Raw genomic sequence first — 26956 nt, 5'->3', positions numbered from 1 at the left:
AAGTGTCCCATGTACAAATGCAGGGGGCATATCATGAACTCCAAATATACAAAGATGATTTAAATTGAACAACACTTTTGCCAATCTCTCCTGTGGATCAGTAATTGTTTTAAATTTTGCAAGGTATTGTTTTAAAGTTTGATTTGCCCTTTCTACAATGGCTTGACCTGTGGGAGAGTGTGGTATACCTGTAACATGCTTAACACCCCATAATTGCAAAAAGCGATTAACTTTCTTCCCTACATATGCAGGTCCATTATCTGTTTTGATAACTCCAGGTACCCCTAAAATAGCAAAACACAGTGTTAAATGTTGGATGACATGAACTGCTTTTTCTCTAGCTTGTGGAGAAGCCCAAATGAAATGACTGTAAGTGTCAATAACTACATCGACATAACGTAAACGCCCAAATTCAGCTAGATGAGTCACATCCATTTGCCACAATTCATTAGGGCCTAAACCTCGAGGATTTACCCCCAGGCTGAGACCCGGTCCATTGTGATGACTGCAGTCTGGACATGCTCTGACAATTCCTCGGGCTTCTTCCATTGTAATATCAAAGCAACGCTGTAGCCCTTTTGCATTTGGATGAAACGAGGCATGGGCATTGCGTGCTTTTGTGAAATTGTCCATAGGCACGGTTATTGACACCAGTCTATCAGCATGAGCATTACCTTCCCCTAATCCTTCCACCCACTTATGACTCCTGATGTGAAAAATAGCATATGGAGCAGATCTTTGTCGTATTGCAGACTGCAACTGTGCGAAAAGTGCATTCAAGCGCTGATTTTGCACTTCTCATAACAGAGCATCCTCAATACGCTGCGTTACCCCAACTGCATACAAAGAATCAGACACAACATTTATAGGATCATGCATCCATCGACAAAATGCACACACAATTGCTGAAAGTTCCAATGTCTGTAGAGTATCTGATTCTTGTCCTTTTATTATGACATGATTCCATTGCCCCTGTTCATTCCAGGTAAGGGCAGCTTTTCGAGATTTGCGACCTGCATCTGTAAACACAGTAACAGCATTAATCAATGGTGTTTCCCAATATTTTGGCTGTAATAGCCAATTTTGTGGGGACACCCAACGTAAAATAGGTGAAGACAATGGTAACAATTGAATTTCAGCATTAGAGTCTAAAATGCTAGCTTGTAATTCAGGAGAATGTTGCAAAAACCAGTTTAAATCAGCCTGTTTTATCGGAACAAAAATTCTTTGTGGCTCTTCCCTTGTAATCTGTACCACGCGTTTCCGGCCTTTTCGAATCAAGAGTGCAAGTGCCTCCACGCGTGGTTGAATAGAATTGCTAGGCTGTAAAGGTCCAAACACCCATTCTAACGCCTTTGTATCCTGCTGTTTTCCTCTTTTACCTTTTAACTGCTGAGTGAGAGCACCCATAAGGTGTTTTGGATGAGACAGAATAGTAATGTCTATAGGTAAGTCAGGATTTCTACGATCAACAGCTCTTTGGGCCACAGTATCAGCAATATTTGCCACAACTGCACGCTGCCTATCAATCAATTGAATAGGTGCAGTGGGATCTGTACCTTTTAGCAATGGTCTTAATTCATCAAGTTCGTCATTTGAAATACCAACAACTGGACGGAGCCACTGAATGTCACCCATAAATCGCTGCATATCATGCAGAGTGTGCAAATCGAGTTGCAGGGCAACCTTTTGTGGTTGAATGTGCATATCAGAAATTACCCAGCCCAAATATTTCCAGGGTGCAGAACATTGAATTTTCTCTGGGGCAACACATAAATTGTGATTATGTAGTTCTGTGAAAATAAAGGCCTCTTGCTGAGCAGTAAATGGAGCTTCCTGTGCAAACAAAATATCATCCATGTAATGGTATATCATCATATCAGGACAAGCAGTTCGAATGGGCAGTAAGGCAGCATCCATAAAAAATTGACACAGTGTAGGACTGTTGCGCATTCCTTGAGGAAGGGTCACCCATTCATACCGACTTGCAGGTGCCTCACAATTCAGGGAAGGTAATGTAAGTGCAAATGATTTAGTATCATTTGGATGGATGCTAATTGTAAAGAAACAGTCCTTTAAATCAATGATAAGGAGGTTCCAGCCCTCAGGTAACATGGCTGGATTTGGGAGGCCTGGCTGTAGTGCCCCCATTGCCTCCATTTGAGCATTGACTGCACGTAAATCATGAAGCAAACAAAATTTACCAGATTTCTTTTTGATTACAAATATTGGAGTGTTCCACGGACTAGTAGAAGGTTTAATATGCCTCTGATTCAATTGTTCATTAACTAGAACATGTGCTTGTTGCAGGCTTTCTCTTTTTAGCGGCCACTGCTCGATCCATGCTGGATCATCAGATTTCCAGGTTAGGTGGATCGGGAAAGCCCAAGTAGTGACCGCTACTAAAAACGATCTTTTGTCACCAGGCGAGCTCCTAATTGTATAAGGATATCTCTGCCAATTAATGCTTCAACTTTAGGTGGTAATGGCATAACAGTAACAAACTGCACACAAGTGCGACCATCCAGTAATAAACTAATTTTGTCCTTACTGCGGCAAACTGAAGCAGAACCCTACCCCCTCAACCCCAGCAATCATAGGGGAAAGTGACCAAGAGGTAGGGCAACAGTCCTTGCTGATGACAGTGATGTCTGCTCCAGTATCGAGGAGTGCCATTAGCTGCAGCTTTTGATGACCATTCTCCAAAATAACAGGAGCTTTGGGCCGCTCCTCCATGGGAAGACAAAGAAGTGCCATACCTCCTGTAGGTCCAAATCCTGCCGACACCCTTTGTTGCTGTATGGTGGTCGAGGCAGCTTCTGTCAACTGTAATGTAGGCACTAGCTGAGCGATTTTACTGCCCTTAGAAATAAACAAAGGAGGATAAAATGTCATAGCAACAATAAGAATTTCACCCGTAAAATCAGCATCAATAACACCAGGTAACACAAAAAGACCCTTCAAACCAGCAGATGATCGACCTAAAAGAAGAGCACCACAAGGTTTATCTTTGTGCATTACCGGTCCCTTGACCCCAGCAGGGATTTTTACAGGCTTTTGATCAATCAGGGTAATGTTTATTGTGGTTGCCAGGTCCAGGCTGAGGCTCCCTCTGGTGGCTGGCTGGAGAGAGCTGGCTGGCTGCAGTTGTCTGGAGCATTACACACGGGAGCCGCCATTGGGATCTTTGCGCCGCGGCCCTTCGCGCTCCGTGTTGCGTTTCTTGATCGCCTACAAACTTGAGTGGAATGGGAGTTCACAGAACATTTGTTACACCATACTGTCTTTTCTCTGCAGTTGCAACAAAAGTGTCCCATTTTCCCACACCGGTAACACTTTATACGAGGTTGTTGTTTAAACTTATTTGTCGGTTGTAATGGAGTCAGGGCAGCAAAGGCGTGTGTTTGGGCTTGCACCAAATCTTCCCCTACATCCCTGAGTGCTTCTACTAACATTGCCTGAGGACCTGCAGGAACCCTCGACATTCTTTCTAGCATTTCCTCCACTGTTGCATCAATGCTCATTGTGTTAAGAATACTTCTAGTAGAGGTATTACAATTTTCTAAAACACCCTGTCGTAATAGGGTTCTCTTCATGAAGTCTTGTACATTAGCCAAATTGATAGCTTCGGTCACCCAATCCACAAAGGAAGTAAAAAGCTCATTTCTGCCTTGCTTAATAGACATAGAAGAAGGAGATACTGGTTTTGTCCTAACCTTGGAGATTGCTTCTCTAGTTAATGGTATGGTAGCTTTTCATACTTTAGCCCCTACTTGTGCCTGCATTTCAATTGTAGTGAATTGCCCAACACTTATTAATTGTTCAACAGTTATCCCAAATAAGGGGTCATTCTGCTGTTGTGGAGTCTTTGCAAAATGATTACATAATTTATGCTAGTGGGCTTGCCACAGCATTAACTGAGACTGTGTCATAATTATTCTTATGATACTTTTAATATCTTTTGGAAGAAGTAAACCTGAGCCCCATATGGAATTAAGCATTTGCTTTGCAGGTTCCCCGTGTAGCCCACAGTCATTAACTGTGGCTCTCCATTGTGAAAGCAATTTCCAATCCACAGGATGATAATTGGTTGTTTCTCCCCCTCCTTCATTCGGTGTATAAGCAACAGGAAAAGCTTGGCAATCTATGTCAGAAATAGTAGAACACGTCATAATCTTTATTACTTATTGCTTCTTTTTGGATACTCAACCAATTCATTCTGTGTATTCCTGGTAAATTTTTAGGATGTTCTTGCTTAAAAGGATTACTAGCGGATGTCACTAAAACTCTTTTGTGGCTGTTCTGAACAGTTTCATCCTGCAGCTGCTTTCTTTTAGCCTGTGGAAGTCTTTCACCATTTATTACTGATTGTTCATTCCCGGGGAGGGGATCTGTGGCTGACTGAGCAGCATTAAAGGCAGGATTAAAAGCAGGGGGAGCAGTAGGTTGCTTATCACTCGATCTGCTCTTAATTTCAATAATATTTCTTACTGGAGGAATAGGATTGTAATCAACCTCTAAAGAATGCATTCCTGGTTTAACCCCTTCTAAAGTGGCAGTAGCAACAGCAGAAACTTTCTTTTCTGCTTGATACATCTGCAAACAATTTATGACTGATCACCACGACCTCATTAGCTTTTGGGCAGCCTTATCATCATCAATCACCTTAAACTAAAGAATGTTCTCTAATCCACGCCACTCTTTCTCATCAAAGAGATCCTCCGAGGCTTTAAATAAGCCTTGAGCCCGACCATAGGTGTACAAAGCTGGCGGATCTTTATCTAAATCTATGTCAGCTAAATCACGTTTCTGTAAGTAATTGAAGAGCTACTTCGCTTTCCATAATCTGACCCTTAAGTGCAGCCTTTGTACCTTGCAAGCCGGCAGCTCTTCCCCAGACGGCGCGTCTTATCCTTGTACAACTCATATCTCAAGGATATGCTGCTTTTTTGCTATCTGTACATGCACAGTGTACTGTTCCTAGGCTAGGCACAGTGCTGTTTCCCAGACCCAGACACAATGCTGTTCCCAGGCCAGAGCTCCTCCCAGGCACAGAGCTCAGGTCTGGGGTCTCAAACAGAGGATTGCTGGAACAATTGTTCCATCAATCCATGACCCTGTTCCTGCAGCCATTCCCCAACACCTGGTGAAGCTGTGACAGCTCCTGGTGAAGGTGTGTCCTCCTCTGCTGAAGATGTGACAGCTCCTGTACCCATCTACAATATGCTAAAAATTGTAAATCCCAAACTTCTCACCCATGTGACATACTAAACTACACTCTACAATCCCTAAAATCCCTAAATGCTCGTTACCCTGGGGGGATGCTGTGTCAGTGTTCTCCTTCCTCAGCCCCGGGGATGCTCCGCTGGTTCCCCTGGTCCTCCCGGTTCCATCGTCCTCGCTCCAGGGCGATGCTCCGCCGCTCTCGGTGCTCACTGCCCCATGGGATGCTCTGGCGGGGTCCTCCCCCCTCTCCCCAGGGCATTCCTCGCCGCTGTCCGTGGCCAGAGGTGGCTCCGGGGCGCTCCCGGGTCTCTGACGCCGCCACCCCAAGGCGGGGAGTGGGCGGGTCTCACATGGGGGGAGTCCCAGCCCCATTCTGGGGATCCCAGGCCCATAGGGAGGGGTCTCTGGGGGTCCCTCTCCCATTTCTGGGGGTTGTAGGTTCATGGAGATGGGTCTGTGGTGGTTCCAGTCCCATGAGGATGGGGCTCTGGGGGTACCAGCACCATTTTGGGGGGTTTTAGGTTAATGGGGAGGTTTCTCTGGAGGTCCTAGCCCCATTTCTGGGGTTGCCAGTCCATAGGGAGGGGCCTTCTGGGGGTCCCTAGACTATGGGGAAGGGTCTGTGTGCTCCCAGTCCCACTTTTGAGGGGGAACTTTGTGATTTGTGTGGGTGGCGAGCGACCCGTGGGAACAGCAAAGATCAGCCACAGAATTTAATAAGATTTTTTGCCAATTTTACTTTGGAAAACACCTTACCTTTGGAGGATGTTCCGGTGGGGGTCCATGCTCCTTCTGCCTGATCCTGGCACTGTCTTCGTCGTTGGCTCATGGGGATGCTCTGCTGGTGTCCTCCCTCCTCACCCCGGGGCATTCCCCGCCGCTGGCCGCCGTCCATGGCCGGAGGTGGCTCCAGGGCGCTCCAAGTTGCTGAGGATGTCAGCAGCCCCCACTGAGGCCATCCCTGCCCAGAGACCGTGGGGGAATGGGCAGACAAGGAGAGCGTCCCTGGGGCTGGGGCAGCAGAACTCAGAGGCACCAGCGGCTCCAGCTGGGAAATGGAGTGTGGAATGTGGCTGTGAAAGCCCTGCCTGGGCTGTGCCAAGCAGAACACACAAGCCCTGACTCCCATCCCCCAAACAACTCTCTCAAGGAGACATGTAAGAGGAATTGCAATTGTTTGTGTCCTCTGAGTTGGATGCACTGGAGAAATACCAACAAGAGATTCTCATGAGCTCAAAACAACAAAACAGCCTTTACTGGCAACTTTAGAAGATCAGAGAAACTTCGGCAAAAGGTTTAGCGTGACATTCAATGAACAAAATACACTTTTCAATGCATTCACTTGGCCCATTCAAATTCACAAACTCTAAGCCTTTTCAATTTTAGGTTAATCAAAATTTGCAAGGGGACAAAAATAGAAGAACTAGACACAGAAAGAGAAAGACAAATAAGATGCAGAGAAGCACAAACTCAGCTACCAACTCCTGGATTCCAGCATTGGTTCAGATGGAAATTCCAAGAGGAGGTAGGGTCAAGATGTGTGCTTGCCTTGTGGTCAGCCTTAAATACCCCTTGGTGTTCCTGGGCCCTTCCCCCAGGTGGGACCTGGGGTCATTTGGTCACTCAGGAGCTGGGCTGGGGGCTGCAGAGGTGGCTGTGGAGCATTGCCTGTGCTGTGCCAGGGACTGGCAGACACGGCTGGGCTGGGATAGAGGCTCTGGGGGGATTGGGGTTCCAGGGCAGGGCAGGGCTGGGGTTCCAGGGCAGGGCAAGGCTGGACCTGCCCCTTCCTCCCCACACATGAAATGTTTCCAGCCAACAATCTCCTCCAGTCTGTCACAACAGGCAGTGTTGGAGGTGAAATCCCAGTTCTGGCCATGAGCACCTGGATGAGAAGGAGAGTTCTTTTCCATAGCAATGAAAGCCCCAGGTCTCAGCTCATTTCTCATTTGATTGCCGAGAGTTTGTTTGGTTTTGTTGTTTCTTTGTTTCCTTGGTGTGCCTGAAGTGTCCAGTCAGGAGCAGAGTGACTCTTGCCAAGGAACTTTGTGGTGCTGTCACTTAATATTAAATCTGGTTTTTGCTGATCCCTTGCTGGGGATTTTTTCAGCGCTCTCAAGCCCTCGTTGGTAACAGGGTGAAGGAGCCCTGGCCCAGGCTCTGGCCCTGGGGGACACGGGGACGCTGCCGGGGAGTCCCTGTCCCCCTGTCCCACCCCCCACAGCCCCAGCCCCCATCCCCGTGTCAGGCTCTGGGGTCGATCTCGTGGAACATCCTCTGGGGGAGGCTGCGGCACCGGGGGCGGGGGGACCCGGGGGGACAGGGGACCCCGCTGTGCACGAGCAGAGTTGGACTTCTCTGGGGGAACTGGGAGGGGGAGCTGGGGTGGAGTGACCTCCCCAGTGACCTCACACAGCCCCTGTGATGTCACACAGACTCTGTGATGTCACACAGCCCACTCTGAGATGTAACAGGCCTCCTGTGATTTCATACAGGTGTCCTGTGATGTCACAGCCTGCTCTTTGAGGTCCCAGTCTGCTCTGTGATGACACAAAATCTGCCCTGTGATGTCACAGCCCAGCCTGTGATGTCACAGACACCCTGTGATGTCACAGCCAGCTCTATGATGTCACAGCCACCTTTGTGATGTTATGCAGCCTCGCTGTGATGTCACAGCCTGCTCTGTGATTTCACAGTCAGCTCTGTGATGTCACAACCCACTCTGTATTGTCTCAGCCTTCTCTGTGACATCACACAGCTGCTCTGTGATGTCACAGAGCCCTTTTCTATGATGGCAGAGTCGTCTCTGTTACCTCACAGCCCATTCTGTGATGTCACACAGCCAGCCTGTGATGTCACAGCTGACTTTGTGACATCACAACCTCCTCTGTGGTGTCACAGCCTGCTCTGTGATAGCAGAACTCACTTAACATGTCACACAGCACCTCTGTGGGCTCACAGACCCACCCTGTGATGTCACAACACCTTCAGTGATGGAACACAGCCACCCTATAATGTCACAGCACACTCTTTGACCTCACAGCTTGCTCTGCTCTGTGATGTCATACAGGCATGCTCTGATGTCACAGCCTGCTCTGTGATGTCACATAATAAACCTGGGATGTCACAGCCAACTATATGATGTCACAACCTGGTCTGTGATGTCACACAATAACAGAATCACAGAATTGCTGGGTTGGAAGAGACCTTTGAGATCATCAAGTCCAACCCATGCCCTAACACCACCTCAGCTAAACCATGGCACTGAGTGCCACATCCAGTCTTTTTTTAAACACATCCCATGATGGTGACTCCGCCACCTCCCTGGACAGACAATTCCAGTACTTTATCACTCTTTCCATAAAAAACTTTTTTCCTAATATCCAACCTAAATTTCCCTTGGTCCTGCTTAAGACACTGTCCCCTGGTTCTGTCAGTTGTTGTGAGGAGAGAGACCGACCCCCACCTGACTGCAACCACCTTTCAGGGAGTGTGGAGAGTGATAAGGTCACCTCTGAGTCTTCTCCAGGATAAACAACTCCAGCTCCCTCAGTCATTCCTCACAGGACTTGTGTTCCAGGCCCCTCACCAGCCTTGTTGTCCTTCTCTGGACACGCTCCAGCCCCTCCATGTCCTTCCTAAGTTGGGGAGCCCAGAACTGGACACAGCACTCGAGGTACGTTGCCAATACAGGGGAAGAATGCCAAGTACACGAGTGCCAAGTACAGGAGAAGAATGACCTCCCTGCTCCTGCCGGCCACACCATACCTGGTCCAGGCCAGGAGCCATTGGCCTTCTTGGCCACCTGGGCACACTGCTGGCTCATGTCCAGCCTGCTGTCGACCAGTGCCCCCAGGTCCCTTTCTGCCTGGGCACTGTCCAGCCACGCCGTCCCCAGCCTAGAGCATTGCAGGGGGTTATTGTGGCCAAAATGCAGGACTGGGCACATGGATTTATTAAACTTCATCTTATTGAACTCTGACATCTATCCAGCTGTTCCAGGTGTCCCTGCAGAGCCCTCCTACCTTCCAACAGATGGACACACGCTCCCAGCTCAGTGCTATCTGCAGATTTACTAATGAAGGACTCAATTCTCTCTCATCCATGTGGTCAATAAAAATATAGAACAGAGCTGGCCCAGCACAGAGCCCTGAGGGACAGCACTGGTGACTGTCCCCAGCTGGATGCAGCACCGCTCACCACCACTCTCTGGGCCGGCCATCCAGCCAGTTCTCAACCCACCACAGAGTGCTCCTGGCCCAGCCGTGGGCTGCAGCTTTTCCAGGAGTGTACTGTGGGAGACAGTGCCAAAGGATTGGCTGGATTCCAAATAGACACATCCACAGCCTTTCCTGCATCCACCTGGAGGGTCACCTGGTCATAGAAGGAGACCAGGTTGCTCAAACACAACCTAGCCCTCCTAAACCCCTGCTGGCTGGGTCTGACACCCTCGCCATCCTGCAAGTGCTGTGTGATGACACTCAGTGTGAACTGTTCCATGACCTTATGAGAGCGGCTTGGCAAGCTCATCTGCCAGCTCCCTCATCAGCCTGGGGTGGATCCCATCTGGTCCCATGGATTTATGAACAACCAAGCAGCTCAGCAGGTCTCTGACTGCCTCCTCTCTGATAATGGGTGCACCATTCTGCTCCCTGGCACCATCAACCAGCCCAGGAGGACAGTTGTCCCGAAGGCAAATCATCTTCTCACTAAAAACTGAGGCAAAAAATGGCGTTAAGCACCTCTGCCTTCTCCTCATCTGCAGTTATTAAATTCCCTTCCACATCTAATAAAGAACAAAGGTCGGTCTTACCTTTCCTTTTACCATTGATATATTTGTAAAAGCATTTTTTATTATTCTTTACAAAAGCTGCCATTTTAAGTTCAAACGGAGCTTTGGCTTCTATAATTTCTTTCCTATATACCCTAGCAAGACCCTTAAATACTTCTGGAGAGACCTGCCCCTCCTTCCAAAGATGATACATCCTCTTTTTATTTATAAGTTCCTTCAAAACCTCATTGCTCATCCACACTAGATGTTTCTCTCATCGACTCATCTTTCGGCACACGGGGACAGTGTGTTCCTGAGCCCTTGAGATATCTGTTTTGAAGCTTGCCCACCTTTCCTGAACTCCTTTGTTTTTAAGGGCTGCTTCCCAAGGAACTCTCTGAAAAAGTCTCCTAAATAGGCCAAAGTCTGCCCTCCAGAAGTCCAATGTAAGAGTCTTATTAGTGTTCCTCCTGACTTCACCAAAATATTGAGAATTCTATAATTTCATGATCACTGTGCCCCAAGTGACCTCCAACCAGTACATCTCCCACCAGCCCTTCTCTATTTGAAAAGAGCAGATCCAACATAGTCCCTCTCCTGGTGGGCTCACTCACCAGCTACGACAAAAAATTGTCCTCCACAATCTCTAAAAATTTCCTGGTCTGCCTCTTTTCAGCTGTATTGAGTTCCCAGCAGATGTCCAGCAGGTTGAAGTCACCTACAAGAACAAGGGCTGATGATCCAGAAACATTCTCTAGCTGCTTATAGAATGAGTTGTCCACCTCTTCCCAGCTGGGTGGACGATAACAGACTCCCAGTAGGATGTCAGCCTTGTTGGCCTTCCCCCTAAGTCTCACCCATAGACATTCAACTCCATCATCATGAGTTTCAACATTTGTAGCATCAAAAGCCTCCCTAATGTAAAGGGCCACCCCTCCACCTCTTCTCCCTTTCCTGTCTTGCAGCCATCCAGTGCAGCGCTCCAGCCATGTGAGTTGTCCCACCCTGTTTCTGTGATGGCAATTACATCATAGCTCTGGAGCTGCACCATGGCCTCCAGCTCTTCTTGTTTGTTACCCATGCTGTGTGCATTGGTGTACATGCACCTCAGCTGGGCTGCTGATTTCACCCCTAACTCAGGCTTACCACCCACGAGCCTGCTTCCAGACAACCCAGCTGCATCCCCTCCCCTTCAGAGCTAGTTTAAAGCCCTCTCAACAAGTTCTGCCAGTTCATGAGCTAAAATTCTTCTGCTCTTCACAGAAAGATGGAGCCCATCTGGTCCAAGCAGGCCAGGTGCTGTAAAAGTTGCCCCATGATTAAAGATTCCCAAATTTGGCCAATGACACCAACCCTTGAGCCACTCGTTGATAATGTGAGCTCTCCTATTGCTTTCACCATTTTTCTCAGACTCCAAAGGGACTGAGGAAAAGACTGTCTGTGCCCCTGTCCTATTAACCACCTGACCCAATGCCCTAAAGTCCCTTTTAATTGCTCTGACACTCCTCTTTCAAATCTCATCACTGCCAGCCCAGGGTATCAGCAGTGGGTTATAATCAGAGGGCTGAATCAGCCCAGGCAGTGTGTCAGTGATATCCCGTACCCGGGCCCCAGGGAGGCAGCAGACCTCTCTGTGGGGCGGGACTGGTCGACATATGGGGCCCTCTGTTCCCCTCAGGAGGGAGTCACCCACCACGATTACCCTTCTTTCCTTTTTGATGTTAGAGGTGCTGATCTGTCTCACAGATGAATCATGATTGGGAGGCTCACTGGGCAGATAGTTTTCTTCTAAACCATCTGGCTGACTCTCCAGATCCAGGGGATCATACTGACTCTGAAGTGGCCCCTGGCTTGGGAGAGGGCTTTGGGAGGGATTTTTATTATTACCTCCTCGAGTAGGTACCCACTCCCACTCCCCTTCATCAGCCAGGTGTCCTTCTATAGCCTGACAGTGGGAGGTGTGGGAGACAGCGGGAACCAAGGAGAGCATTGCTGCCCTGCCAGACCTCATGGAACCAAGGATCCATTGTGACACTGCAGGGCCCTGGGGCACCACGGTGCCATTTTGACACTGCAGGGCCCAAGGATCCAAGGGACTTAGTGGCACCAGAGGGACATTGTGACACTGGGAGGCCTCATGGAATGATGGAGATCATTGGGACACTCCGGGGCCTCATGGAACCATGGTGACACCAAGTTGTCTGGGGGTGTTGATCTGCTGGAAGGCAGGAGGGCTCTGCAGAGGGACCTGGACAGGCTGGATCCAGGGCCCAAATCCAACAAGGTGAGGTTTAACAAGTCCAAGTGCCGGGTCCTGCACTTTGGCCACAACAACCCCTGCAGAGCTACAGGCTGGGGACAGAGTGGCTGGACAGCAGCCAGGCAGAAAGGGACCTGCAGGGACTGATGGACAGCAGGCTGGACATGAGCCAGCAGTGTGCCCAGGTGGCCAAGAAGACCAATGGCTCCTGGCCTGGATCAGGAATGGTGTGGCCAGCAGGACCAGGGCAGTGATTCTTCCCCTGTGCTCGGCGCTGGTTGGGCAGCACCTCGAGTGCTGTGTCCAGTTCTGGGCCCCCTAATTTAGGAAGGACCTGGAGGGGCTGGAGCATGTCCAGAGAAGGGCAAAAAGGCTGGTGAGGCGTCTGGAGCACAAGTCCTGTGAGGAGTGGCTGAGGGAGCTGGGGTTGTTGATCCTGGAGAAGAGGAGGCTCAGGGGACACAAGGCGGTGTCAGGGCACAGGTTGGACTTGATGATCTCCAAGGTCTTTTCCAGCCTTGCTGATTCTGGGATTCTGTGAAACCACCCTTGGAGCAGTTGCAGGAGGAGCCCTGGGCCTCCTCTTCAGAAGCTCCAGCAGCCCAGGTCCCTCAGCTCCTCCTCACAGCCCCAAAGCCCATCCTGTCAGTCCTGCAGAGCCTCTGCAGCCCCTCCTCACTGCCCAGAACAGGCAGCCCCACAGCCAGACACAGCAGCCCAGATGTGCCCCCCTGGCCTGGGATGCCTCTGGCAAGGGAGCAGCACGAGGCACTGCAGGAGCCTGCAGACAATTCCTGCAGCACTTGTGGGATGATCCTGCTCCCCAAGGGCTGTTCCCATGGTGCCAAGTCAGGAACTGGAATGGGGAGTGGGGCCAGAGAGTAAAGGGCAAACAGGGATGGGCTGTGCACAGGGGAGGAAGAGGGGTGAGGAAGAGAAATAAATTTGTAGGAGGAAGATTAAAGAAAGCAAAGGTGAAGCCAAGGAAATGCTCCGGGCAGTTTGGGGGTGGCTGCCAGGCAGCCCTGGCTCTGAGCAGCAACGTCTGCAATGGGACAGGAAACTCCCAGCTGATGGGAACAAACTTTCTGGCTGGCTGCAGAGGCCAGGAAAAAGCTGAGTGGTTTCCCTGGCGTCCCCCAGCCTTTCCTGGCCCCAGGGGCTGATGGCATTTGTGCTCCCTCAGGTTCATGTCCCCACAGCAGCAGCATGGGAGTGCTCCCGCCTGCTGTGTGCAATGCAAACAGGGGCTCTTGACGTTTCTTTGTGGACAACATTAATATATAAAACAAAGAACCTACAAAAGGAAAACAACAAGAAGTATCAAAGACGACATTTATTAGAAGTGTTTTGCAGAAATTGGCCAGCAGTTTAATGTTCCCGAAACCATCCAGTCATCAGTGTCCACACTGCAGCCTTGAGCTCCTGGTTCCTCAGGCTGTAGATGAGGGGATTCAGGGCTGGAGGCACCACTGAGAACAGAACTGACAGTGACAGATCCAGGGATGGGGAGGACATGGAGGGGGGCTTCAGATGAGCAAATGCTGCAGTGCTGAGGAACAAGGAGACCACGGCCAGGTGAGGGAGGCAGGTGGAAAAGGCTTTGTGCCGTCCCTGCTCAGAGGGGATCCTCAGCATGGCCCTGACGATCTGCACATAGGAGAAAACAATGAACACAAAACAGCCTAAATATAGAAGAGCACTTAGTACAATAAGCCCAGCTTCTCTGAGTTTGCAGTGTGATCTTGAGGATCTGGGGGATTTCACGGAAGAACTGGCCCAGGACATAGCCATGGCACAGGGGCAGGGAAAATGTATTGGCTGTGTGCAGCAGTGCATTGAGAAAGCCACTGGCCCAGGCAGCTGCTGCCATGTGGGCACAAGCTCTGCTGCCCAGGAGGGTCCCGTAGTGCAGGGGTTTGCAGATGGACACGTAGCGGTCGTAGCACATGATGGTCAGGAGGGAAAGCTCTGCTCCCATGAAAAAGACAAAAAAAAAAACCTGTGCAGCACATCCTGTGTAGGAGATGGTGCTGGTGTCCCAGAGGGAATTGTGCATGGCTTTGGGGACAGTGGTGCAGATGGAGCCCAGGTCGCTGAGGGCCAGGTTGAGCAGGAAGAAGAACATGGGCGTGTGCAGGTGGTGGCTGCAGGCTATGGCGCTGATGATGAGGCCGTTGCCCAGGAGGGCAGCCAGGGAGATGCCCAGGAAGAGGCAGAAGTGCAGGAGCTGCAGCTGCCGCGTGTCTGCCAGTGCCAGCAGGAGGAAGTGGCTGATGGAGCTGCTGTTGGACGTTTCTTCACTCTGGGAATCATGGACTATTGAAAGAAGATATTGACAAGACGGGAAAGATTTCCGTGTCATTCCTATGTTTTTTTATTAGGAATCCCCCCAAAAATACTTCTCCTTGTTGGCTGAACTTTGCTCAGCCTTTTTTCACTGAGGTCCGGTTTGTGCTGCTGCCTCATCTTCGACCCTGCTCTCAGCCTGAACACTGGGGAGCCCTTAGGGAAAACAGGGCTCGCTGTGCCCCAGTGCAGTCAGACCTGCGGGTCCCACACAGGAGCCCTTTGCTCATTTCAGCTTCCTCTGTTTCAGGGTGATCAAACTTCCAACATGCTTGAACAATAAAGTGGCCTTTTTGAAGACTTCAGTTTCATTGTCAGCATCTCTGAATTCTTCTACCTTTCCCTGTGCAGCTGGAAATGGAGGGATACCAAGGGTTGGTCTGGCTCTCTGTTTTTTTTGTCAGTGCTACCCAGAGTGCTTTTGTGACAGGAAACTCAGACTTTTTGTCACAGGCATCATGATTAGCTTGAAATGCTCTCAAGTCCCTGAGCACTAAGTCACAGAGAATTAAAGCTGCACAGGCCACTTCTGCAGTGCTCAAACACAGCCCTGTTGCTGCTGCCGCTGAATCAACTGACAGAGGCCATCACAGAAATTGCCTCTGGAATGTCAAATCAAATGAAAAAATCCACCAGGAGAAAGAGAAGCCAGAACTTCTCAACACACTTCATTGTTTCTTCTGAGCAGCAGCAGAAAATGGAGATGCCCAGAGATATTTCCAGCTGCTGCTGATCCCAGTGGAGCCCAGCCTGCTGCCCTGTCCCAGCTTTCCCACCCTCCAGCAGACGCCCTGGTTCCCTGCAGGTGCCGTGGGATGGCACTCAGGAGGATCTGCTCCAAGGCCTTCCCCTGGAGCACGCTCAGGCTGCCAGGCCTATGGATCCTGGATCATCCTTCCCACCGAGCCTTCCTGTGCACAGCTGTTCCATTTGCACCTTTGCGCTCAGCTCGGACTTCTCCACTTCACCAGGAGTGCTGGGAAAGGATGGAGAGCAGCCTGGCAAGCTCTTTCTGCAGCTCCCTCTTTACCCTCGGGGAGGTAGAACATTCCACAGGAAAGCAACTGGTGCCACAAGGAGCGGGTGGCCTCAGGCACCTTTGGGGATGGAACAAGGCCTTGGTTTGACATAAGTAAGCACAAGCAATTCACATGAGTAAACAAGTAATTAGCACAGACATACCTAAGTACTTAGCAGCAGTTAGCATAACAAAAACCTGGTGGCCTAACTTGACATGAGAGTGACCTGACAAAAAGCTTTAGACACAGTCTACCAGAAGAACTAAGGGCAAGTGTGGAATCAGCCGTGTGCAGGGAAGCCCTGAGGAAGACTTTGTGCTGCTTTGGGGCATTGAGACCGCTCCTGGCCAGGGCCTGGACATCAGCTTCAAGTATGGGAATCTGACACAATGTATTTCTAACCGCCTGCCTATGGAATCACCTCAGCAGTGTAAAGATGGATGGTGTTTTTGATACAACTCCTACATCAACCCACTGAAATTTATACATGGTGAAGAAACATTTCAGTGGGTGCAGACCCCTGCCCTCCTGCCAGGTCAATAAAAGGGCTTTTGGCTGACAATGCATTTGTGAGCTGATTTGTTTGAATGAGGGAGACCCCTCAGGACTGCTGTATCCTGAGGGAACACCGTTGGCCTTGACCTGTAGGCACCTGCACAAGCTTAAAATCCTGCCTCAGCTTCCAGGACCTCTCTTGGCCAGCATCCTGACGTGGATGCAGGACTGCTGTGAGGCACTGCTGGGACCCAGCGGGACAGGACCGGCTGTCTCGTGTCCACGTAGCACCCCTCACACAGCCAGGGCCATCCCGAAACCAGACAAACACTCACGTGTCAGCACAGGGGAGCAAGGAGCACTGGGCTCCTCTCAGGGTATCTCAGCTGGGCTCGCTCCACAACACACCCCCACTTTCAGGCCTGCTGATGCCCAGCTGCCAGAAATGCCTACCTTGTTCTCTCCAGGGTGCACAGGGAGAGCCAATGAGCAGGATGCCTTGGGAGGCAAACCTTCCCAGCCTTTTCTGAGGCCAGGGACACACCAAGATCAGCCAAGACTCTCCATGCTGCCTGGCCCACCCAGCCCAGCTCTGTGCTGGCCCTGGGCCACAGCAGCTTCCACCAAGCAAGAGCCACATGCACATTGCCAAGAGTTGAAACACAGCAGACAGGGAAGAGGTGAAAAGTGTGTGTGTAAAGGCCTTTTGATTCACAGCTCTCAGAGAGAGCTCTGGGGCTCACGGCTGGACAGAGATGCTCCTGCTCACGCCTCTGTCCAAAGGGGGGAACACACCCTGCTGCAGGTGCTTGGGTTGGTCTCTGCAGGTCCAGGCGGATGCCAAACCTGCTCTTCACAGCCTTCTCCCTTGCCCTGCCCCTCTGCCAAGTGCAACGGGCCTCAGGCAGTGAAAGGACCACAGAGAGCCAAAGGAGGACACTTGCACCTGCCTCGCTGTGAGCTCCCTGGGAAGCACTTTCCTTGAGAAGCAAGCCCCTTTCCTCCAAAGGCATTTCCCCAAATGTGTAGCTGTCCTGGGGAACATCAACACACTCTCAAGAAAAGCTGGCAAGGCTGAATGACTTCAGGTCCTTTCAGGACAGGCATTCCAGCTGTAGCTCATATTCTCCCAAGTGCGTTTCCAGGTGGAGGTTCAGAGGGGCAGCCCCAGGCCCTCTACAAACACAAGCTGCCCGCTGCCTCTTCACCTGCCTCAACTCCTGCCTGCGGTCACTGCAGCAAAACCAGGCTGTTCCAGCCAGAGCCCTGTTCCCGCAGGATGCTCTTGCCAACACCTTCCAGGACTCTCCGCTGTGCATGCAGCACTTTTCATGCCAGCTCTCAACAGTGGGATTTGAGGGGCAGCAAGGACAAATGTCACAAACCTGTGTGACACTCCAGATCCTCATGGAACCAGGGGGCCAGTGTGACACTGTGGGAAGTTGTGGAACCAAGGGGATCACTGTGGCACTGTTGGGGCCCATGGAACCAAGGGGCCAGTGTGACACTGTGGGGCCTCATGGAAACAAGAGGCCATTGTGAGCCTGCAGGGCTGTAACACCCCAGAACACTGAAATGCTGGGGGTCACCAAAGGTTTCTTTACTTGAGTTTGGTGCACAGGAGAAACACCAACCAGATATTCTCACCATGGCCAGATGAAAGAGTTTTCTTGGTAGGAAGGGACCCAGCTCTTTAGTGAATGGCCCACACAGGGATTGAACCCACAGCCTCAGTGATACCAGCACCATGCTCTAACCAACAGAGCTAAGAGATCAAAATAACAAAATTTTACTGACAAAATATAGACAATCAAGGAACTTGAGCAAAGGGTTTCATACAACATCCACTGCAGCATAAAACTCTTACCATAGCATTACTTTGTTAACTTAGCCCACTTTACCTAAAAACCTTTAACCCTTATGATGATAAGTTACCCAAAAATGTTCCAGGTAAGCAGGATTAGAAGAAGAAGAAATAGAGAACAACAGAAAGACAGAAGATCTATAGGAAGACACACACATAGATACAAACTGCTCAGGTTCCAGCATCATTAACAGAGGAACCCCAGGAGAAGGCAGGATCCAGACCATGGGCTGGCCTCGTGCTCCGGCTTTTAAACCCCTGGGCCTTCATGGGCCCGCCCCTGGGGTGGGACTGCCAGTTGCTTGTCCAATCAGAGCCAGGTTAGGCACCAGCTTCTGGTGTGTGATTGACAGCTGGGCCAATCAGATCTGCATGCTGTGTGATTGACTGACAGCTCAGCCAATCAGAGCTGGGTTAACACCGCCCCTTCCATGTGATTGACAGCTGTGGCAGGCCAGGGCTGGGGGCGGGGCTCTGTCCCACCACAAACCAAGGCCTGACCCGCTCCTGGCCCCACACGGGCATTCCGAGCATCCCAAGGTGTCTGGGGACATCGATCTCATCCAGCCTCTGACAGTGACCACGATGACACTACAGAACCTCATGGAGCCATGGGTCAGTTGTGACACTGTGCTGCCCCATGGAATCAAGGAGACCATTGTGAACACGGGGGTCCCAAGGAACCAAGGGTCCATGGTGACCTTGTGGAGCCTGCAGTGTCACAGAGGAGCCGTTGTGACACATCAGGCTTTGTGGAACCACGAAGCCATTGTGACGTTGCAAGGCCCCGTGGAAGCACAGGGCCATTGTGACACTGCAGAAGCAAGGGGAACACTGTGACACTCCAGGGCCTCATGGAACCAAGGAGACCAATGTGACACTGTGGGGTCACACGAAACCAAGGGAACATGGAACAGGTCTGGCTGGCTGGGCCTCCAGGGGACCACCTGAGAGGTCCAGCAGACCTTGGCATGTTGATGGCTGCTTCTCACCTGCCCTGAAGCACTGGGGCTCTGGGCTTTCCTTCCTATGGGAGAGAACTGGCCTTCTCCTCCAGTGACCTTGGGCCAAAACCAGGATTACTCCTCCAAATTTCCTTATATGCAAAGATTGTTCCCAGATAAAATCTGCCAGGAGCAACAGGTCTGGCTGCCCTGGCCACCCAGGGGCCACCTCTCATCTGCCTTTGAGACACTGGGACCATGTGCTTTTCTTTCTTATGGGAAAAAAACATCCATCTCGACCAGGCACCCATGGCCAAAATGGGGCATCTGCCTCCAGAATTCCCTATATCCAAAGATAGCTCCCAGACAAAAGCTGCCAGGGGAGGCAAGTCTGGCTGGCCTTGGCTTCCTGAGGGCTGGCACTCATGTGCCTCTGAAACACTGGGGCTCTGTGCTTTCCTTCCTAATGAAAAGAATGCCTCTTCCTTTCCAGGCACACACGGCCAAAACTGAGATTCTACCTCCAAAATGCCCTGTGTCCAAGGATAGCCCCTAGACAAAAGGTGCCAGGACAGACAGGTCTGGCTGGCTTGGCCTAAGGATGGCCACCTCTCATCTTCTTCCAGAACACTTGGATTCTGTGCTTTTCTTTCCTATGGGAAAAAACCATCCATCCTGACCAGGCGCCCATGGCCAAAACTGGGATTCCACCTCGAAAACTCCGTACATCCAAGGATTTCTCCCAAGTGAAAGCTGCCAGGAGAGACAGGTCTGGGTGCCCTTGGCCTCTTGGGAGCTGCCTCTCACCTGCCTCGAAACACTGGGGCTCGTAGCTTTCCTTCCTATGGAAAAGAACCGTCTTTCATCTCAAGGGGTCCGTGGTCAAAACTGAGATTCCTCCTCCCAAATTCCATATATCCAAGGAACCCTCCATGACAAAAGCTGCCAGGACAAACAGGTCTGGCTGGCTTGGCCTCCCAGGAGCCACCTCTCTCCTCTTCTGCCTTTGAAACACATGGGCTCTGTGCTTTCCGTCCTATGGAAAAGAACCGTCCTTCTTATCTATGCAGAAATGGCTGAAACTGGGGTTCCAGCTCCCAAATTCCCTATATCCAAGAGTTGCTTTCAGACAAAAGCTACCAGTACAGAGAGGTCTGGCTGGCCTAGGCCTCTGGTGGCCACCTTTCATCTGCCCCTGAAACACCGGTGTTCTGTGCTTTTTTTGGTATGGAAAAGAATTGTGCTTCTCCTCCAGGTGTCCATGTCTGAAATTGGGATTCCACTTCTAAAATTCCCTATATCCAAAGGTTGTTCCCAGCCAAAATCTGCCTGTACCATCAAGTCTGGCTAGCCTTGGCCTCTCGTGGCTGCCCCTGCCACACTGGGGCTCGGTTCTTTCCTTCCCATGGAGATCATTGTGACACTGTGGGGACCTCATGGAACCAAGGGGATCATTGTGGCACCACTGGAGCCCATGGAACCAAGGGGCCATGGTGACACAGCGGGGCTTCATGGACTCAGAGACCATTATGACTCTTTGGGGCCTGATGGAACCATGGAGGCCATTCTGACCCTTCAGGGCCTCGTGTCACCAAGGGGGCATTGTGACACCTCAGGGCCTCATGGAAGAGAGGGACCATTGGGACACTGTGGGGCCCATGGAACTGAGGGAACATGGAACATGTCTGGCTGGCTTGGCCTCCCAGGGGCCACCTGACAGGACTGGCTGATCTTGGAATGCCAAGAGCTGCCTCTCATCAGTTCCTGGAGCACTGGGGCTCCATGCTTTCCTTGCTATGGAAAAGAACTTCCCCTCTATTCAGATGCCCATTGCCCAAATTGGTAAGCTCCCTAAAAAATTTCCTCTATGCAAAGGTATCTCTCAGAGCAAAACCTGCCAGCTCTGGCTGGATTTTGCCTCTGGTGGTCACCTCTCATCTGCCCCTGAAAGAGTGGGGCTCTGTTCCTTCCTTCCTGTGGAAAAAAAAAAAAAAAACAGCCTTCTTGCCAAGGAACATGGCAAAACCTAGAATTTGGCCTCCCAAATTCCATATATCCAAGGATCGCTCCCAGACAAAAGTAGCCAAGACAGACAGGTCAGGCTGGCCCTATGCTCTGGTGTTTTTCTTAGATTATGAGCTGAATGTTTTCATTTGAAAACACCCTGGAGAGGGCCCAGAGATCTCCCAAGTTGGGATTTTGAGGCCTCGGGCACATGACCACTACATACGGACAAAGGAGCTCTGTGCTCTGTGCTGTTGTGGTGGTTTTGCATCACAGAAGTGATGTCCTGAGAGAAGCTGCTAGCAGTTTCCTCTGTGTCTGACAAAAAAACAATCAGTAATTAGCTTTGAGAGCTGACAATCTGTTAAACCACTAAGGAAACTGCACACGCCTCTGTGAAGACACAAGTTAAAGACGAAGGAGCCTGGCTGGGTCTGTTCCCCTTCTGGCCAGCAAAGAGGTGACCAGTCCGGCCCAGCCCCGTCTCAGCCAGGCCAGGCCGGGCGGCTCCTGCCGTGGGGCCGGGCCCCTTCCCAGGGAGCCGCCAGGCCCCATCGGCTGCCGGGCAGGGCAGGGGAGGCCGCGGGGCCGAGGCCGGGCCGGGCCGTGGCTGCAGTTGCTGACATCTGGCCGCTACCGAGCCCTGCCCCGCCGCCAGCCCGGGCCCAGCCAGGATCCGCCGGGCCCCAGGAGCAGCCCCGGGCCGGGCCGGCTCGGCCAAGGTTCTGCCGCCCTTGGGGTTCGCCCGCAACCAGCGGGCAGGGGGAGGAGAAGCCATGGGCCCCGGCCATGCTGCTGCTGTGCTCTGGCCTGGCTGCTGAGATCCTGGCCCTGCCCCAGCGCGGCCCAGCCTGACACAGCCCCAGCGCAGCCGCTGCAGAAACCTCCATGGTAAAACAGCTCCGGCCGCAAGTACCGAGCCCGGCCGGGGTCACGGAACCATCTGCAGGCCCCGGCTGAGATATTGACTCTTCCAGTGCTTCCATCCTCCCTCGAGTGAGAGAAAAGGACAAAGTGCAGGCACACACAGGAGCAACATGAAGACACCAAGGTCAGTGAAGAGGAAGTTGAGTCCCAGATGGGAGGGATGAGGAGATGCCTTGATCTTGGGGCTGAAATCCTCTGGTAAAGCTATGGAGAAGGATGTAATTGATACATCAGACTCTGTTTTTCCTAATAACGCATTGAAAAGTGTGGGGAGATTACTTGTTCAGCAAAGGTCTCCATGCTAATGTAAGGGAATGTTGAAGTAGCTGTGATCCCATGAGAAGTTTGAACAATGAAAGACAGCAGAGTGATGAGACGCTATGCTCCCAGGGAGAGAAGAAGAAGACCTCTGTTCCCAGAGATGAAGGTGATTTCAGAAATAGATGAAGACAACCTTTGCTCTTAAACAGCTCATCTGTGAACTAATACCCCATAAGTTGACATGGCCCATAAACACAGCTGTGGGAAAGGCTGTGAAAAAAATGGGAGGGACTTCACGATTGAAGGCAGGTGCTATTCATGGAAATGAAAAGCCACGAGACAACTGTTTTCTTGTGGAGAAGTCTCCATAACATTTACAAGAGGAACTTCTCTCCCTAAGTGAACTGAAGAAAGACTATTCTAGAGGTGGAAAACTGACTGAAAATATTAGGTTTTGTCTCTCTTCATTGTCAGGTTGTATGGAGAGAGGAAGTGTGGAAGTTTTCCTCTGATTCTTATTACTCTTTCTTTTAGTTACTGTTAATAAACTTTTCTTTATACACTTTTAAAGGTTTGAGCCCACTTTGTCTTTCTCCTAATCCTATCTGAGAGCAGGAAATGAGAAAGGATATTCTAGTGAGTGCCCCGGTAATTAGCCAATATCAATTTGGCAAACCAAAACCAATACAGAAACTTCCCGATGAACTGCCTCAGACAAGAGGGAAATCAAGGCAGAGTCATGTTTTTTTCAGGATTTGTTTGATCCTCCTGAGCCATGTGGTGCATTTGGAGCTGAGCCCTTGAACCTCAGGGCCTGAGAGGAGATTGCACAAATCTTTCCAGGAGTCAAAGTCAGAAGAAAACCCCAAAGTGTCTCAAAGCATTAATGGGTCCCACTGAGGTCCATCCCCAACACAGGCTCCTCATGGACTCCTTGGAGGAGAGAAATGGAGGCCAGGATGGCACAAAAACCTCTCAGAGACTCAAAATGGCACAAAACCCTCTCAGTGTGGAAAGGACAATCCAAAGTACCTTACAAAAGTTGAGTATCTCAAAGCATCAATGAGCCCCACTGAGTGTCAGCACAAAGCTCTCAAGGGACTCCTTAAAGCAGATAATTGGGGCCATGATTGCACAAACCTCTCACAGAGTCTGGATCAAAAGAGAAACACCAAGTACCTTAAAAGAACTGAAGTACCTTGAAGCATTAATGAGCCCCACTGAGTGTTGTTCCTGACAAAGCCTCTCCAGGGACTAATTACAGCAGATAATTGGAGACCATGATTGCACAAAGCTCTCAGAGACTCCAAGGCAAAAGCCAAAGCCAAAGTGCTTTGAAAAACCTGCAGTCCCTGGGAGCATGAAGGAGCCCCCAGGGCCATTCCTGAGCAAGGCTCCCCAGGGACTCCTTCCAGCAGATCCTTGAGGCCACTGGGATGTGGGCTAGGAGGGGATGCTAAGGACAGAACAAGGGGCTGACAGTGCCCAGCCTGGCTGGGGCTGTGCCAGGAGGCCCCAGTGCCTCAGGACAAGGTGTCTCCTGACAGCCCTTGGTGACACAGACCCTGCTGTGCCCCAGGGCACCAAGACTTGGCTTCTCTTTGTCCCCACCTGTCATCAGTGCCTCCAGTTCTCTGCTCTGCCTGGGGCCTGGGGACACTTTCTCAGTCGTGTCCCTCAGTGGGACCCATTAAAAGCCAAAGAAACTTTGGAGTTGGATTCTGACTTGGAGCTCTGGAGAGGTTTCTGCAGCTCCCTCTCAGGGCCTGGTGTTGAGGGCCTGAGCACAAAGCCCCAGAGGGTCATTAAAGTCCTTGTGCTGTGTCTGTGCTGCTGAGCTGGGCGAGGCTCCTGGCACAGAGGGTGAGCCTGGCAACCAAGGAGAGCTTCAAAAGCACATTTCTCTGGATGAGCAGCTCTTCTCCCAGCCCAGCAGGGCTGGGGCACTGCCTGCAGCCAGCCCGGGCACAGCACAGAGGCACAGAGAGCTTCCATCAGTCAGGGCTGGGAAGGTGCTGAGAAGTGCCTGGGGCAGAATCCCTGGCAGCCCTTGGCACAGGAACCTCTGGCTGCAGGACAATGCAGCTGCAGCTCCTGGAGTGATCTCCTACAGCTGGAACATCCCAATGCCCACAGACCCTGTGAGTACAACTCTGAGTATTTCTGGTGCAGGCGAGGTGAAATGCTCATGAATCTCTGATATGCTGAGGGTTTCTGACCAGTCATAAATTATTTCCAAAACAAGGATTTTGATAAAATGAGGAAATTTCCAATGACTTTGTATCCAGTTTCCTCCTATTGTAGAATGGCAGGGAGTGGGGAATAAATATTAAAGGCTAATAATGAATTCTTAGTTATGAATTTGGCTAGTGTCTGGCACATCCAAACTGTTACTTCTAGAGATCAATAGTTTCACAGGAGATCCCTAATGTGCCTCCAGCCACTCTGCCCATGGACAGCAGCAGCATCACCTCTGCTGGAGCCATCAGGCTCAGTCTGAGCTGTCCTTTCTCCAAGCTGCAAACAGAACCTGCCCCCAGCCAGTGCCCTGCAAACAGGCAGGGTTCTGTCAGGCCAAGGAGAGTGCACAGAGATTTGGGGTCTGTGAGTGCTGGCAGGGAGAGATCAGGCACAGGGAAACACCTGCAGGAAGAAAATCCCCAAGAAGAAGAGAGACTATGAGGGAAGGAGAGAAAGCAAAACCCAGAAATGCTGTGGCAGGGAGAGTTTAGAGATGTCCAGAGGATCCCCTCCAGGGCAGCCCCTCCCTCTGAACAAGCCCCCTCCCTCCTGTCCCCCCAGCCAAGCCTCTGCCCTCAGGGCTGGGGCTCCAAGGCGTGCAGCCCCTCCTGTGCAGGCAGAGCTGCAGCAGAGCCGTGGGGCAGCTCTGCAGCCCCGGGCCCAGTTCCCTCTGCAGAGCACAGGGCTGGGAGCAGCTGCCCGGCACTGGGGGCTCTGGGAGGGGGCACAGCTGGCTCAGGGTGACACAGCTGTCCCCAGTGCCCGGCTCTGGGCAATGCTGTCAGTGCAACCAGGGAAGGAGCTCATCTCCCTTCATCCAGTGCCATCAGAAGGACACTTGGAAGTCTCCCTGAGATTCCTGTCCAAGTTGGGAGCTCTAATCCAGGATTCAAATCTGTCCTAGAGCATCTCTGAGTTATAAGATTGATGGGGAAAGGCAGAGGTGTTCTGACACTGAAAATGCTGCTGGGTTGGTGAAATGAGCAACGTGAGACCTTGGCTACAAATGTGGAGCTGGGCTGTGCTGGATCCATCTGTCTCAGTAGCACCGTAGTGTTTTTAAAAGAAACATGAGAGTGTGAACATCTTTCATTTGAAAAAGTGAAAGCCCAGAGAAACTCCAAAGAGAATGAAGTGACAGACCATCTCCCCTCAGTCTCCACTCATAATCTTCCCTCAGGGAACTCTGTTCCACCAGAGGGAGGCAGGAATGTTGAGTGTTTCTGATATCCAAGAATACCAGGAAAGACATGAGGGAACTTAAAAACAAAACCTCAGAACTCTTGAACACAAAATGGTGTCTGTCTGTGGCACAGAGTAGGGTGTATGGGAAATGGCTTTGGTTTTGGTTACAGGTATCTCCTCTAACTCTTCTCTGTCCTTTCTCCATGAACAGGTCCCCATGTGCGGCCACAGCCAATGTCCAACAGCAGCTCCATCAGCCACTTCCTCCTGCTGGCACTGGCAGACACGCGGCAGCTGCAGCTCCTGCACTTCTGCCTCTTCCTGGGCATCTCCCTGGCTGCCCTCCTGGGCAAAGGCCTCATCATCAGCGCCGTAGCCTGCAGCCACCACCTGCACACGCCCATGTTCTTCTTCCTGCTCAACCTGGCCCTCAGCGACCTGGGCTCCATCTGCACCACTGTCCCCAAAGCCATGCACAATTCCCTCTGGGACACCAGCACCATCTCCTACACAGGATGTGCTGCACAGCTCTTTCTGCTTATCTTTTTCATGGGAGCAGAGCTTTTCCTCCTGACCATCATGTGCTACGACCGCTACGTGTCCATCTGCAAACCCCTGCACTACGGGACCCTCCTGGGCAGCAGAGCTTGTGCCCACATGGCAGCAGCTGCCTGGGCCAGTGCCTTTCTCTATTCACTGCTGCACACAGCCAATACATTTTCCCTGCCACTGTGCCATGGCAATGCCCTGGGCCAGTTCTTCTGTGAAATCCCACAGATCCTCAAGCTCTCCTGCTCCAAGTCCTATCTCAGGGAACTTGGGCTCATTGCTGTTAGTGCCTCTTTAGGGCTAGGTTGTTTTGTGTTCATTGTTTTCTCCTATGTGCAGAACTTCAGGGCCGTGCTGAGGATCCCCTCTGAGCAGGGACGGCACAAAGCCTTTTCCACCTGCCTCCCTCACCTGGCCGTGGTCTCTCTGTTCCTCAGCACCGGTATATTTTACTACCTGAAGCCACCCTCCATGTCCTCTCCATCCCTGGATCTGGCCCTGTCAGTTCTGTACTCGGTGGTGCCTCCAGCCCTGAACCCCCTCATCTACAGCCTGAGGAACCAGGAGCTCAAGGCTGCAGTGTGGACACTGATGACTGGATGCTTTCAGGGACATTAAACTGCTGGCCAATTTCTGCAAATCACTTGTAATAAAAGTCATCTTTGATACTTCTTGATGGATTCATTTTGGAGGTTCATATTTTTACTTTTTTCATATTGTCCACAAATAAAAAATACACTCTGTGCCATTTCTCATTTTGTTCCCCTCCACCTTCCCTGTGGCTACAGACTGTGTCAATGAGGGGCTGCGCTCTCGGTGGCTTTAAAGGAACTCAAGGATGGCCCAGCACAGTTTTCTGCA

At 51.1% G+C, this 26956-nt stretch overlaps 2 protein-coding genes and 1 long non-coding RNA gene across 3 annotated transcripts in view; all 3 read left to right on the top strand.

Moving 5' to 3' along the window:
* LOC137464210 (zinc finger protein 850-like) overlaps positions 1–26956 on the top strand; it is a 711331-nt gene that overhangs the window by 224760 nt on the left and 459615 nt on the right. The window contains exon 3 of the mRNA XM_068175519.1: positions 16799–16807. Within this exon, the coding sequence (XP_068031620.1) occupies positions 16799–16807 (9 nt within the window). The remainder of the gene's footprint in view (positions 1–16798; positions 16808–26956) is intronic.
* LOC137464227 (uncharacterized) overlaps positions 21521–26956 on the top strand; it is a 433227-nt gene continuing 427791 nt past the window's right edge. Inside the window, exon 1 of the long non-coding RNA XR_010994090.1 lies at positions 21521–22123. This is a non-coding gene — a long non-coding RNA (uncharacterized lncRNA). The remainder of the gene's footprint in view (positions 22124–26956) is intronic.
* On the top strand, positions 25781–26713 carry LOC137464214 (olfactory receptor 14C36-like). The gene has a single exon (XM_068175523.1). It carries the CDS (start codon positions 25781–25783, stop codon positions 26711–26713), a length of 933 nt encoding a protein of 310 aa, XP_068031624.1.

This window comes from Anomalospiza imberbis, chromosome 39 (genome assembly GCF_031753505.1).
Source record: "Anomalospiza imberbis isolate Cuckoo-Finch-1a 21T00152 chromosome 39, ASM3175350v1, whole genome shotgun sequence".
Classification (NCBI taxonomy): Eukaryota; Metazoa; Chordata; class Aves; order Passeriformes; family Viduidae; genus Anomalospiza; species Anomalospiza imberbis.
The sequence above is the reverse complement of the archived record's forward strand: the minus strand, read 5'-3'. Positions and strand labels throughout refer to the sequence as shown.